This window comes from Leptonychotes weddellii, chromosome 5 (genome assembly GCF_054177405.1).
Source record: "Leptonychotes weddellii isolate Sample4059 chromosome 5, ASM5417740v2, whole genome shotgun sequence".
Lineage (NCBI taxonomy): Eukaryota > Metazoa > Chordata > Mammalia > Carnivora > Phocidae > Leptonychotes > Leptonychotes weddellii.
Genome location: NC_138373.1, coordinates 29231749 through 29247331, shown reverse-complemented (window position 1 = coordinate 29247331; position 15583 = coordinate 29231749). Strand labels below are relative to the sequence as shown.

Below are 15583 nucleotides of genomic sequence, written 5' to 3'. Positions count from 1 at the left end.
CGAGCCCCGCATTGGGCTCTGCACTGGGCATAGAGCCTGCTAAAAAAAACCAACAACAACAAAAGGAGCGGAATTGCTGAGCTGTGTGATAATGCTATGTTCAACTTCTCGAGGAACCCATAAGTCTTAAAGGCTAGGGATTTAGAAGCTGGTCTCTGGCTCCTTCCTGCCTCTCAACCCTCACCCCGTAGGTGCCCTCCAACATGCCTTGGGAGCCCCCCTCCTCAGCTCACAGTGACCCCAGCATCTCATTGACATGTGGCTTGTTCCGTGCACCCCTCCCCCGGACCTGGCTGAGCAGGACCCTTCTGAATAAGATGGAAGAGCTGGACCCCCACACACACTGAGGGTGTCTCCAGCCGACCCTGTTCATCTTCTTCTCTTCCACCTTCCCTTCCCCTGTGATTTCGTGTCCTGGCCGCCCTCGCCGTGCCCCCGACTCTTGCCCATTCTGCATCTCATCACCCCTGAGCATTTGCTGGAGGTACCTCCCCTTTCCTCTGTGGCTTCCATAAATCTGCTCACCTTTGAAGGTGCAGCTCGTGTGACACCTCACTGGCATCGTAAGCCCCGCCAGAATGAATCTCTGTCTGCGTTTCCACAGCACCTTGTGTATTCGTACCAGCAGAAGTCATGATTTCACCCTGTCTGGTACAGAATTACTCGTTGACAGTGAACTGGAAAATTTTTATATACATAGCTTGCCCGGTTATTTTAAGGATTTATTGACTTGAAGGGGAAAGCAGCCTAGTGCATTAAATTCTCCTATTCTCTCCCCTCGTCCCTCTGCCACTAAATTATGAGCTTCAGAAAGAGAGGAGTGTTTTACCCATCTCAATACCTACATAATGCAGTGCCTTGCCTGTAACAGGCACCTAATTAATTTTTGTTGATTGAATTAGTGGGCTAGAGAAAGTGAGCGCATGACATCAACTCTTCTGATTGTTGGAAGCATATGTGCTAAGAATTCACGTCTGATAGAGATCAGGTTTTGTTATAAGGTCAATTTCAACTGCAGGCCACCGAAATGTCACCGCCATTGTATTTCCCATTGTGACATTTTGTAATTGAAAGTGTGCAGGTGTGACTCTCACTTTTGCAGAGCATTCAGATGTTAATATGCGCATTCTTGGAGATTCTCGCATTTTCAAACACATGTTTAATGGAAATTAAATTGTGTGGAGTCTTAAGTGCTCCCGTTTGAGACAAATGGTTTTAAATGAGAGACAGCAGCCGCTGGTTCTGCATAGTCACTGTGCTGCTAAATGAACAGGCTTGCTTTGAGTTGGATATGCTGCTGGAATAGATTAAAAAAAAAAAAACATTGAGTTATCAAGGAAAGAGTATGGTTTCTCAGTTAATTCATGGTCGCATGTTCCAGACCCATGCTCTCCTCAATAACATTTCCTCTGCTGAAAGGCAACAAAATTTCCTCTCTGAACTAGATCATTTGTATTCATCAAGCACCAGTATCTACTATGGTGAGGTGTTTTGTTATTCGCTGAGTTAATCGATGTTGTCATGAGTAAAAGCAAGGGCTTTGGGCTCAGACAGTCCCAGGCATTCCCGTAACCAAGGCCAAATACATAACCCCTCCGAAATTCCATGTCCTCATGTCCCTCCCCACTGGATGGCTGGGCACATTGAGGGGGATAAAGCGCCCTTCAGAACCGTACCCCGCTCCCTCAGACTACAGTCACTTCCTCCTGGGACGCCTCCCAGAGCCCCCACCAGGAGAGACTTTATCCTTAGCCACCCTGCACCTGCTGGGTGGTGGCTGAGGAGGAGAGCCCTAGGCAGGCACTCCCAGTGCACTCCCAAGATGTGGGGCCCAGTCTGATTCTCTAACTGTGCTATTAGCTGGACTCCGTAAGCAAAAGAAACCCAGATACTCAAGCAAGCTAAAAGGGGGCGGGCGGCAAAAAGGAAGGTGGAGGGAGCTTTCTTCTGGACCAGTGGGATGGGAACACTTCTCCCTTGGTCCTTCCATTTGGAGGGACATCTATGATCCTGACACTCCTGGCCCTCCCCCTGCCGCACCGGCTCACCCCCAGGGATATGGGGGACTCAGGTTGGCCCCAACAGGTTCAGAAGTGAGTGGTGCACTCATGGCCAGGCTGGGCTGCAGGCTTGAGGTGGAACCAGGGAGCCTCTGTGTCCAGGACCTCCATCCTCTCTTGCAGCTGCTTCTCTGTTGCACACTGTTCTGCATGCCGGCTCCTCTCCTGAGGTAGGAGGTGCGACCCCAGAGCTCCCAGGACTCTGGCCTGTCCCCGTCCAGTCAGCTGCGGCCAGGGGGGTCACACAGCATGGACAGGGCTGCCGGGTCTGCACCCCTGTAGACAGATGAGGAAGTTTCCAAGAGCGGGGAGGCACGGTGTGCTGAACGGACACCCCAAAGCTACCTCCTGCACCCACTTCCCAGGAGCACCTCAGTTGCCTCATCTGTGAAGAGTGGATGACATAGCCATTCATCTCCTGGGGCTCTGGGGATGAAACAGGGTGGTGTCTGCAGCACCTCTAGGTGCTCAGGACATGGTCGTGCTTGGAAGGCAAGCACTGCACTTGACTGATCCCTGTGCCCTGTGCCCAGTGCCCACGGCGGGGGGAGAGGGTGAGGGGGGCACATAGTAGGTGCGCCATGAATATTCATGGAATGCGTGAATCCTTAAACCAGTGCCAACACCGCCCTCCTTTGTTTAGTCTCTGCTTCTAATAATACAGCTCCACGTCCCATTAGCTCTGGGGTACTGGGTTGGGAGCACTGCCAACACATCGTCCTGAGCTTGGTGCCAGACATCTGCCCCAGTCCTCACCCTTGCTGCTAAGCCTGCAGCCGCCCCTAGTTGGCGCTTCCTCTGTGTTTTGTTGCAGCGTGAATGGATGGACATCTATGAAGTGTTAGGACTCAGCGACTCTGGGGTCAGGCAGATCTGTTTTCAGATCCACCATTAACCTCTCCGTGCCTCAGTGTCCTCATCTGTAAAGAGGGGACCACAGAGTATTGTGCGCATTCATAACAATAATGAATATTAATAGTGCCCTATGCAAAGAGCTTAGCACAGCGTGCAGCATGCAGAAAGGACTCAGGAAGCAGGGTCCAGAAGTTGTGAGACGTGGATGGCTCCATCATTGTTCTGAGATCCAGCACAATATAACCGAAAATACACACTCCAGATAACAGAGCAGGGATTTAGCAAGAAAACCCACAAACCAAAAGATGCAGGGGGAACACAATTGAATGGTGGCCTGGGGAGGGGGTGGGGGAGGTGATAAAAAGAAAACAAGGTGGGGGGGCCGTTGTTCCAGGCCCACAAAGCAATGGGCAACTGGCAGGTCTAGCCAGGGAGAGCAGGACTTGGGAGGGGTCTGGGGCACGGGAGCTGAGAACCCTCACTCCCTGGGTTCCAAAGCGAAGTTCCACATCCAGGGAACCCCCTCCATCTCCAGCAAACTTGAGAAGGTTGGTCACACTGGAAATATGCACCCCCCAAAACGGGCCACCGGGTACTGCATGGGGTCCTGGGATTCCCAGACAGTGCTGGGGACCAGTGTTCAGTGTGGGGACAGGGCAGCAGGGCTCCCAGCCTCTCGTGTTGTGTGGCCACTGCATCTGCTCTGAATCTTCCATCTGAGCCCTCCCATCTCACAGATTGGGCTGGCTTGTCCCCTGTGGATGATGCACTGAGCTGGTCAGCTCGCCTGCAGAGGGATCTCAAGCCAGCTCTGTCCCCTTGCTCTGGTTTTCCACCTAGAAAATGTGCACAGTGATCCTGCCTGGGGTGTGGTCAAGGTCAAATGAAAACACTTTTATTGAAGGAATCTCTACAACTAACATGGGTCTCAAACCCACAACCCAGAGATCAAGATTCACATGCTCCTCCAACTGAGCCAGCCAGGTGCCCCCGGCCTTCGGTTTTTAAAGTGTAACCCCAGTATGAAAGCAAAGGATGTGATGTCAGAAGAAACTACATGGGAAATGGCAGGGAAGTGTTCTTGGCTGGCCTGACTGTGCATTTCTGGTTTCTTCCAGGGTGGAAGCGTGTGAAGGGGGCCTCTGTTCCTGGAGGAGAGGATCATGGCCTTCATGTTGCTTAGCCGGCGGTTGGCCTGCACCTTCCAGCACAACTACAGCCTGCTCGCACCCAGTAAGCTGTGGAGGGGGGTCTTGGCAAGAACTGGTCCTGATGGGAAACAAAATCCAGACTGGGGATTCTTGGACTGGGAGAGCCCTTGGGGGTTAAGGGGCTGGCCAGCCAGTATTTCTGGGGCTGTCTCCCCCTCACACACACTAAAACTGTCCCCATCACCCCCCTCCATCTCCCGTCTCAGCTGCGCACTCCTGTCCCCGAATGAACAGCTCTGTGGTGGACAGGAAGCTGATCCGGCCTGGAGCCACGTTGCTTGCCTGGAGTGGCAGCCCCAGCAGCCGGAAGGGTCCGGCCTGTCCTCACAGGGACTGTTGGGGAAAACACATAGCTGAGCTTGCTGCCAAGAAAACAAGAAGGCTACAAGTATCCTTGTGATTGACCTAAAGGCCAAGTGGGCTTCCAGGGTACTGGATAGGAGGCGGCTACCCCCACCGCACTCTCCCTCGCCTGCACCACCCACACCCAGCTGGCCTGCAGCACCGCCCACTCCGCGGCCATGTCTCTCTGTCTCTCCGGGGCTTCTGTTTCTCTCTGCCTCGCTGAGTGCAGGCAGCTCGGCCAGGCCAGCCTCATCAGCTTGCAGGATCCCGTGAGACCTCCTTCCCAGTGGCCCCACCGGAAGGCACACATGAATCCCATTTTGCAGGTGAGAAAGCCGAGCCTCAGAGAAGCAAACTCAGTCTAGCTGCAAACACTGGGTTATCATCCCTCCCCCATGTGCTTCCCTGGGGCTCTGGGGGAAAGAGGGGCTAGTGGTAACCCCCTTAGGGGAACCCTACATCCCCCCCACCAAGCCTGTCTCAGTTCTCTCAGAGCCCCGTGCTTGTCATCGTTGTGTCCTTTTCTTATTGGTCTCGTCTGCCTTCTGAAGACAAAGTGCGGGCTGTGGCCTTGGTTCGCATGTAGAATGCAGGTGTTTATACCCTGGGTAGGATAAAGAGCAGGCGTGTTCTCTCTCCCGCAGGAGTATTAGCAGGTTTTGTTTTAAAATAAGCCTTTTAACTTGGGCTGATTTTACAAGTGCAGAGAAATTACTAAGCTAGTCCAGAGAGGTCCCCTGTGCCGCAATGTCCCCCACAGTTAAAATCTTACATCACTGGGATGCATTTGTCGAAAACTAAGAAGCTGGCCTTATATTTTACTGTTAACCAAACTCCAGACTTCTCTTTGGATTTTACCAGCCTTTCCCTTGACGCCTCTTTCTGGATCCCAGGATCCAGCCCCTGTACCCCCAGCGCACCGCGTTGTCACGTCATCTCCTCTGGTCTGTGACAGTTCCTGCCTTCCCTTGTTCTTGACCTCCGTAGCCTTGAGGAGTTAGGTTTTGAGGTTTTGTTTTGTTTTACGCAATTATAAGAGAAGCATATTAATGCTGACCCATTATTATGTTAAAAATAGACCGAAACCTGACCAATGGTGCAGGTATGGGGTGCTCCAAGCAGGAGGGAGAGTCCTCCCTAGCTAGTACTATGGAGCACCTGCTGGGTGCCGAGCACTGGGCCAGGCGCTGAGGATACACCAGTGACGAGAGAGCGTGGCTCCGCCTTTGCAGGTCATTCTCACGGACGTCGGAGCCTTCCCAAGGAGAAAACCAGGAAAGAGCAGTGGGTCAAGACTCCTACTACTGGGCCCCATTTCACCAAGTGAGCCTGACCAGTGGGCAGGATGTGAGCCTCCGTTTCTCTTCGAGGAAGTGGGGGTGATACTGGTGTCCTCTCTGCTTTGCACATTTCTTGTCTCAGAAGAAACAGTTCATGTGAAAGCTCTTCGTTTATGCTTCCATTAGGCGGGGAGTGGCTTAACTCCCATTTTACAAGCATGGATATGGAGGCACGATGAAAAACCAAGACAGATGTGACTAAATCGGAGTTACCAGCTCTGCATTTTCTTGGCCAGAGCTGAATCTTTTTTTGGCACACTTGTGCCAGATGGAGAGAACCATACCGTGAGATTTTTTTTCTTTTCTTTTGGCCTATCACTTTGACATATCTAGTATGATAGATGATTGATAGATGGGTTGATTGATAGATACGAGTTTTTTAATACTAAACCACAGTGTTGGCAAAGATTCAGGAATCTGTGCACTCCTACACTGCTGATGGGCAAGTAGCAATAAGGAAATCGTTGTAAAATGACAGCTAACCTTTAATCCATTTAGTCCCCTGGGAGAGGAAAGGGAGACTCAGAGAAATTATATCACTTTCCCAGAGCCTCAGCGCGAGCAAGTGGCTGAACCAGGCTTTGAACGGAGAGCCCAGCTGGTCCCAAAACTTGCAACCTTAACTGCTATATTAGTTATTTATTGCCTTGTGACAAATAGCCCCAAACTTAGCAGGTTAAAATAATGTTTTTTATTTAATATTTTATATAATTATTTATTTATTTCATGGTTCGTGTGGATTAGGAATCTGGGTTGGGGGCAGCTTAGCTGGATGTTCTGGCTCCAGGTCTTTCACGAGGGTACAGCTGAGCTGTTAGCCAGGGCTGCAGTCTCACCGGAAGGCTCAACGTGGAAGCTGGGGGATCTGCTTCCAAGCTCACTCCCGTGGCTCTGGCTGGATTTGGGGCCACATGGACATCTCCACAGAGCAGCTCACAGCATGGCACCTGCTTCCCCGGAGTGAGGGAGAGCAGGAGGGTGCTTCAGCCCTCACCACACCCACTGTGCTTAGGTGTTGGTGTGGTGTCTGCACCCATCAGATCACTGTGAAGCCATTAGACACGGTGGCTCGGGGCTGAGACAGTGCTCCCCATGGCATTGCTTCATGCCCCTCCCCCCAAATCATTGATAATCTTATCCTGGCAAATGGAGTGCAGAGACTGAGAGACTAGACAGCAAAGCGGTTACCTCTGGGTGGTGAAATTGTTGATATTTTCCTCCATGAGTGTGTTAAAAAAATCAGTGGCGTGCTGCCTTCCTGAGAACAGGAGAAAGGGCTGGAACTTTGCTACTCAGAGGTGACATAGTGCACAACTCTCCTCTGACCATACCATACCTATGATGCATTTGGCAAAAGACCTGAACAGCCCGGAGAGTTCCCTGCCCCCTTAGAGAACCAGCACGCCCAGAAGAGTGACGGAGAAGGAAGCCCTCTTCCGTCAAGTTCATCGTCAGCCCTGCGGTCTCCAGTTTGGCAGATGCAGACACAGACGGCAGCTGTGCCTCTGGCACTGAGCACAATGACAGCCAGTCTTAGAAATGGAGAGCCGCTGGGGGTGGATCGGCCTCTGGGTCCCCTTCACCCACGGGAGTCCTGTCCGAGCAGCCACATCCCCTGCTCTCCGAGTCTGCGGCAGTGTTCCTGCTCCAGACGCCTCTGTTCAGGTTAAAGGAGAACCCACGTCTCCCGAACAAGATGAGAATGCAAGAATGTGAGTGCCGTGTCACGAGGCTGTGGCTTGCAGTGCGTCCGAGGAATGACTGCGAGCTAACAGAGAGAACAGTGCCAATGGTCCAGCTTAGCCAGCCATCACCGCAACCTCGTCCTTCTCAGGGCTGACGGAAGCTTGCCAGGAGCTTAGCCGAGAACCAAGGATCTCCACAGAGCAAGGAAACACCAGGAAGAGAGGAGACGCATGCTCTTCGAAATCAACTGCCCCCCCGCACCAAGCATAGGTGAAAAAGGTGAGGAGCCACCCAAAGGCAATAGCGGGTCTTCCAAGACTGTCATTTGCATCAGAAACCCCCCTTGGAGAAGGAGCCCCACCTCCAGTTGACCAGCCTGCACACAGGTGGAGTCCATTCCGACATCAGCTGGAACAAGGGGAAACGAGGAAAAAGAAACTCAGGAAGAAGAAGGCTCTGTGGGCTGCCCGTGTTCTTGGGAACAGTGACACTGGACAGGATGTATTTACTGCTCACCCTGCAAGGGAAGTAAAAACAGGAAAGTCAACCAAAGTGGGGAGAGTTACAGCCTCCACGTGGGAAGGCAGCAGAAGTGGTCCAGCACAAGAGTGTCAGAGATGAGAAGTCCTAGGAACTCCTAAACCTCAGTTCCAAGCAGTGGCCATCGATTCTTCTGACTCTGGTTTCTCTTGAGAAACCAAACAGTCAATCTGAAAAGGGTATTTGAGACTCCAGAGAGCAAAACTCATGAGAAACGCATCGTTGTGGTTGTGATGAAGTTAGCTCTATGTAGGAATTGGCGCTTGCTGTAAGGATGGTGTCCCTGTGAGTGTGGCACACACTCAGACGGTGATCTCTTCTGTGAGGGGATCAAAGAACTCTTTACAAATATCCTCAGAGGGGCACCTGGGTGGCTCAGTGGTTAAGCGTCTGCCTTCAGCTCAGGTCATGATCCCAGGGTCCTGAGATTGAGCCCTGCATCAGGCTCCCTGCTCAGTGGGGAGCCTGCTTCTCCCTCTCCCACTCCCCCTGCTTGTGTTCCCTCTCTCGCTGTGTCTCTCTCTGTCAAATAAATAAATAAAATCTTTAAACACAAAACAAAACAAATATCCTCAGAGCCGGGAGATGAGGATGAGTCACAAAAGGCGCGGTGAGGGGCACCCAGCCTCAGTGAAGAATGCAATTCAGATACCTGAGAACTTACCTGTTCAGCAGAGAACACTGTCCGAGCTTCTAGCTGGTGAGTCGGAAGTGCGTGGTGTCTGTGAGAGCCGTACCCCCGAAGTGAGCTGCCCCCTGATGCTGGAACCTCTGGGGAGATGCCCTTTACACTAGCCCCAGTGGCCACACCATTGGCTGCTACGCATTCAGACGCGAGGGCGTGTGGAGCAACCACAGCAGGAAGAGCCATAGTAGACAGCGAATCTTCTATGCAGGGCTGGCAAATGGCACTGTGGTCACCTTCATCAAGAACAATAAACGACTCGAGGTCTTTGAACACCATGGTCCTCAGGCTGGCAGCTGTCTCACCACAGCTGAGGAGGGTGCCCCCAAAGTGGCTCATTGTTGGGTCTCGTGCCTGGACCATGAGATGCACAGAAGGGACTCCTCCTCGGAGTCCTCCAGAGGGCCCCAGCAAACCATCCTTTGCATGAAGGTGGTGTATGACCTTGTGTTCAGTGGCTCCAGCCCGGCTCAGTCAGCCTATGCCTACAGTATTCGTACTGGTGACCTCGCGTGGATCTGTGAAAGTCACAATCACACAGTGACTGTAGGAAAATCCTAGGAAAAATGATGGTGGCCTCGTGCCTGGAGAAGTTTGTGTCTGTGGGTCACAGACCCACAATCGATTGCAAGTTTACGGAGGACACAGAGACATGATTATGTGTATGACCACCCTTAAAAGTATGATTTATCCCGGCCGACGTGATGCCAGTATTCAGGCTGCAAGGCTAAATCCGATGCAGAATTACCGCTGTCAAAAGGTGGCACGGTTGCCCTCTGATATTGGGCGTTTGTAGATCATTCAACACATCTGCTCACTGACCACATGGACCCAAACTTTCAAATCCTGAGATGTCGCTGGAAGAAGTGTGATGCTCTTTTCATGGCTAGGAAAGGATCCAAACAGGACACAGGATGACGTGCTGAGGATAACAGCAAAACTGATTCATGAAGTTTTTTGCCTCCCATCTTGGGAGGTCATTAGTTGAACTAATTTCACATCGGCCCCGAGCAGAGGCCGTGGTCTTCCCTTCCCCAGAGAAGCAGGGAGGAAGTGGTATCCAGCCAGGCGCACCCCAAACGCAAGTCTGGGCATCTCTATGGGATGATAGGTTACACTTGAAGTTCTTACTGGAGGTTTATCAGAATTAAACAGATTTTAAGGAATGATACTTCTCTGGGACAGCATGTAGTAATTTATGCGGCTAGTATTCTCCAGATATTATAGATCTTAATTGGTTAAAAAAATAATAAGTAGGGTGGACACTTGGGGGGATGGAGGATAAGATTTTTTAAAGGAAAGGAGAGCATACAACTCCAATTGAACTTGACTTTGACTTTGGCCAGGCTCATATACAGAGACCTTGCTGTTTGGGAAACTGGCATTCGTTTATTACTCTCACTCTAAAGATCAAGAGAACAGTAAAAACATTTGATGGCTGTTTTTATAGTTTGGAGTTAAACATTGACTCTGGATTGGCGAGGCCCCAAGGGTGGCAGGCATCGTCATCAGACCCAGAGGGCTGGGTGGACCACCCCCCCACCTTGCGGGGTCTCAGGTGTTGAGGCACACGCCTGCCTCCTGGCTGTGCTGCTTCGTTCATGAATGAAAATGCTGGGTAGTTCAATATTAATTCAAACTTTCTTTGCTTCTTTGTGCCTCTAGGAATTTGTCTTTGAAGGAAGTGAGTTGTTTTGCTGCAAATGTTTCATTTCAGAGCCCGGCACTAGATGAGATGAAAGATAGTCTCTGGGAAAGGAGAGGTCTGAAGGACAAATTCTCAGCTTAGCCGCTTACCAGCTATGTGACCTTGGGCAAACTAGTTGACCCTTCTGAGCTTCAGTGTCTTCACCTGTAACATGGGAATAATCATGACATCTACCTCCCAGGGGGTTGTGAGGCTTAAGTGAGACAGTCCATGGAAAGTGCTTGGGATGCTATTGGGTATGCTCACCATGAACTCCTGATGAATGGACACCTCTGCTCGCGTGACTTGTTGTAAGAGATCCCAGGAAAGGAAATCTGGTTGTTTTCTCCTGTGGTTTATATACCATGATTATATATCATCATTAAAAGAATACTCGGCGGCACCTGGCTCAGTCTGTAGAGTGTGGGACTCTTGATCTCAGGGTCATGAGCTCAAGCCCTACGTTGGGCATGGAGCCCACCGTAAAAAAAAATACGCAAGAGAATATTTGTTGTGTTGGTATTTGGTTATTTTCCTCTACAAAAAGTCACGATTGAGATAGAAAAGCAAAAGCATCGGACCTGGGTTCAAATCCTGGCTCTGCAACTGACTTGCTATGTGGCCTTGGGAAAGTTGCTTAACCTCTCTGCTCCTCATCTATAACCTGAGAACCATCTCTCGAGAGGGTTGTGGATAAATAAAAACAGTAGATGGGAGTTCGCCTGGGTAGGGCCTGCCTAGCACACAGTGGGGGCTGAATCCGTGCTAGCTGCCCCATCATCCCGTGTTCGATAGCCCTGTTGCCAGCAAACTTACCAGGCTGTGGTTTTCAGGATCTCTGCCCAGAGGCCCTGGCCCTCTTTTGTCCACACCCACGAAGACTTGGCACATGGTAGGAACCGATGCAGCTCTTCATACAGACCTGTCCCTCAGCTTCCCCGTCCCATGCCCCATCCCTCCCTGATCCCTGGGGGATGGGTTCTCGCCCTCTCTCCACTCCCCTGCTGCCGTCTGCTCGCAGCCTTGGTGTCCTTTTACCAATAGCCCCACATGACCCCACTCGCGCCTGTCATTTCTCTCGAGACCCTTTCAGCTGCGGCTCCCACTGGGGATCTTCCAGCGCCAGCATTTCCACTTTCCAGATCCCAGGAAATCTGGCTGCTTCGGCATGGTGTCAAGACACTTTCTGGAGAAAGGAAGAGCGGACCTGTGTGTCCTCATTAGAGGACAGCTTGCAACTTTGAATTTTTCACTTTCCCTCTACTAGAAACAGTGGGACCTGCACCAGTTAAGAACTGTTTTTTATCCAAACGTGCGTCCTTGTTTTATGCAGGTCTAGCTGGAATCAGTCTGGACCAGTAACGTTTAATGTAAAAAAGAAGTCATCGATATGTTCCTCGACCTTTAACGCTCTGCTAATGGGACAAACTCTTTAGGGATTCCCTTTTCATTTTAAGATCAAACAGAAAACAATAAAAGCTGGCTGCTTCATGCCTTCAAATAAGAGTAGCACTGGATTTTAACTGGACTTCATGTTCAAAGGGCTATATTTTGTTACATAATTAATTTCAAAAACCCTCTTTGATATCCAGAGCAATTATGGAAAATTAAGAATGAATTTAAATATGTTTTCTAATATGGCTTTGTAGAGTTTGGCAAGCTGTGTGTGTGCGAGACAGAGAGAGGGAGGGAGGGAGAGACAAACAGAGCCTAGCATGTTCTTTGCTTCTCTGAGTTTTGGTTTTCTCTCCTATAAAATGGAAACAATACTGTACCCCTCAGGGTTGCATAAAGAGAAGTGAAATCATGTATACGACTTACATGTGATTCCCTAGTTTGATGCAACCCAAGTAAGAGGAACTAACATTTCCCATGTACCACTTATGTGCCAGGAAGATCAAAGATGAGCAGGGACATTAAAGGGATTTCTGGGAGTTACTGATGGTCCGTCACCCCACCCTTACCTTGGGTTCAGCACAGATGTCTTTCATTCAGGGATCAAGGGTTCAGCACAGATGTCTTTCAGTCAGGGATCAAGACGTGGGGTTCAGGCTGCCCTTTATTTCCGCCACATGCTGAGCTCAAAAGCCTTGTGGGTCTAGCCTGGGAACTCCCCTATGTACATTTATTACGATGCAGAAATGTGAAATGGATCTCAAGCAAGTAACTTGTGCCCCAAACTTTTTTTTAACAAAAAGCATCTATAAGTGGGGACCACCTGAAAATTAAAAGAGTTTTTTTTTAAAGGTTTTATTTATTTATTTGAGAGAGAGAGCAGGAGCGGGGGGCGGGGGCGGGGCAGAGAGAGAGGGAGAAGTAGGCTCCCTGCTGAGCAGGGAGCCCGATGCGGGACTTGATACCAGGACCCTGAGATTATGACCTGAGCTGAAGGCAGACACTTAACCGACTGAGCCACCCAGGCGCCCCGGGGACCACCTGAATTTAGACATTTGATTATTCCTCCTAGGTGATTTTTGAATGCCACAACTAGGGGCACAACTCGGGGGGCGGTGCTCCTGGCACCCGGTGGGTGGAGCCAGGGATGCAGATAAACATCCTCCAGTGCACAGGACGGCCCCACAACAGAGAGTTATCTGGCCTGAAATGCCAGTAGCACTAAGGGCTGAGGAACTCTGCTCTATAGAGACATTTGGATATAAGTTTGGGTATAAATTAAATTTTGGCAAAATTTGGATAATTTTTATAATCGGACCTTTCACATGGTAATACTATGGCCATCTTTCCATGTCCATAAAAGTTCAAAATTTCCAGGGGCGCCTGGGTGGCTCAGTTAGTTAAGTGTCCAACTCTTGATTTCAGCTCAGGTTCTGATCTCAGGGTTGTGAGATCGAGCTCCACATTGGGCTCCAGGCCCAGCATGGAGTCTACATAAGATTCTCTCCTTCTGGGGTGCCTGGGTGGCTCAGATGGTTAAGCGTCTGCCTTCGGCTCAGGTCATGATCCCAGGGTCCTGGGATCAAGTCCCGCATCGGGCTCCCTGCTAGGCGGGGAGCCTGCTTCTTCCTCTGCCTCTGCCCCTCTCTCTCTCTCTCTCTCTCTCTGACTCTCATGAATAAATAAATAAAACATTAAAAAAAAAAAGAAGGAGTTACCTAATTTCTAAAAAAAAAGATTCTCTCCTTCTCCCTCTGCCCCTCCACACTCGTGCTCTCTCCCTCTCTCTCAAAAAAAAAAAATAATAATAATAATAAAAATGTCCATGTCCCTGAAATAGTGGAATATGCCATATTGTGTTTAGCTGCCGTCCATTGTTGGAAATTTAGGTTGTTTTCTTGTTGAAAGACAGTATTATTATAAATATTTGTAACATACATTTTTGTGTACTGGTCCCATTATTTTCTTAGGATGAATCCTGAAATGAGATTGCTCAGTGGAAAGGAATAAGAAGGCATCATTAGCTGATACTCACACCAGCAGAACATGAGCATACCTATTTGCCTACAACTTCACTAGCACTGGGCTTTCCCATTTGTTGGAATCTGCACTGTTTTTGTGGTGCCCAGGTCTGGCCAGACTCCATGTTCAGTGGTGGTCTGGCTAGGATGGGGTTGAGGTCCTGGCACTGTCTCTGTTGGGGACATTGGGCACCTGTTAGGGCAGAGTTCTCATTATACCTACTGTTACCAGGGATTTTCACCATCTTTGTCTACTACAGGCTCCAGACACATCAGTCAAGCCGCAGCCAAAGTCGACGTCGAATTTGATTATGACGGGCCCCTGATGAAGACTGAAGTCCCAGGGCCTAGATCTAGGGTGAGTTGAGCACACTTGAGTGGTGTTCTTAAGAATGGAGCGAAAGGAGTCCATGAGGCAAGAACACAGTGAAGCTTACGGACCTGCGTTCTTAGCTGCTTTCAGAGAGCTTACCACTAGAGATCCAGGACATTAAACTAGGCCATTCTGCCGTGAAAAGTCAAAGACGCCTTTTCAGAGGAGATTTATCAATTGTCTGTTGTCACAGTAATGCTGTGTACAAATTACAGAACCTCAGTAGCATAGAGATGACTTACGCATCTGGGGTTAACTGGGAGTTAGCTAGGCAGCTCTGTTGGGCCCATCTACATGCCTGGGGGATGACTGACCACTGGTTGATCTAGGCTGAGCTTGTCTTAGTCACTGCAGTGACCTGGCTCTACTCCATGTGTCTCTCATCCTCCAGCCCCTAGGCTGGGCTCATCCTCATGGCAGTGGCAGAGAAGAGCACATAATGGGTCTCTTAAGGTCTAGGTTCCACATTGGTGTACCATCACTCCTACCTCATTCTGTTGGCCAAAGGAAGTCACATGGCTTGCTTTGAGTCCAGAGTGAAGGTCTGGGGCAGAACATCTGACCAAAGTGGAAGAAAATGACAATGCTAGATGGCACAGGGCAGGGATAGCAAAGGCCCTTGATCTTGATCTTGACCTTGAAGGATAAAAAGGAAGAATTCACCAAAGGAGTGCATTATTCTTTTGTAGACAAGGGGAACGGTATGTGGAGAGGCATGCAGGGTGACAGGACATGGCATATGAGACACATTGGGTAGCTCTGAATCCCTGGAATAGATGTTACTGTGTGAGATGGAAGAGGCACAAGATGAGTCTGATGAGGGAGGTTGGTGCCTCTCCTCAAAGATGCTACACAATGTGCATAGTATGCATTTCAGAAGGCTGACTAACCTTGGCTCTATGTTGTGATGTGCTATACTGTTTCTAATGTTTGCACCGAAAAAATAACAGTGTAAACCTTTTTAATACAAACTGGCTTTTTTCTTTGCAGATTTTGCAGATTTTATCCACAGTGTCACTTTTTTTACTGTCAGAAAATATCCCTTTTGTCACTGCAACTATTTTACAAATCCAGAAATCTTTGTACTAATGCAAATGATTGTCGTTATTTTGATAGCATTTTACCAACGGAAGGAGGGACATTTTTTCATGCATATTTCTGTGGAGGAGGAGTGGATTTTAATTTCATAGTGGTGAAATACCTGAAATAATTTTTTTTATATTCTTGTCATTAGTATTAGTTTCTATTTTTATGTGGAAATATATAATTTTATGACACTAATTGCTAAAGTTGATTTTATGTTGTATTATTTTTATAGATTAAATCTTTGTAGTAGTAAAGCAACTAGTTCCCAGTTCCCAATTTATAATTCCCAGTTTCTTTTT

At 49.4% G+C, this 15583-nt stretch overlaps 1 protein-coding gene and 2 pseudogenes across 2 annotated transcripts in view; all 3 read left to right on the top strand.

Annotated features, from left to right (window-relative positions):
• Nucleotides 1-15583, top strand: part of ABAT (4-aminobutyrate aminotransferase) — an 84625-nt gene that overhangs the window by 40497 nt on the left and 28545 nt on the right. For both annotated transcript variants that reach the window (XM_081820060.1, XM_081820061.1), the window contains exons 2-3: nt 4034-4148; nt 14086-14183. In XM_081820060.1, coding sequence (XP_081676186.1) covers nt 4079-4148; nt 14086-14183 — 168 coding nt within the window. In that variant the 5' untranslated portion in view covers nt 4034-4078. The remainder of the gene's footprint in view (nt 1-4033; nt 4149-14085; nt 14184-15583) is intronic.
• Nucleotides 6568-8463, top strand: LOC145721462 (zinc finger protein 106 pseudogene; annotated as a pseudogene).
• Nucleotides 8623-9733, top strand: LOC102734528 (zinc finger protein 106 pseudogene; annotated as a pseudogene).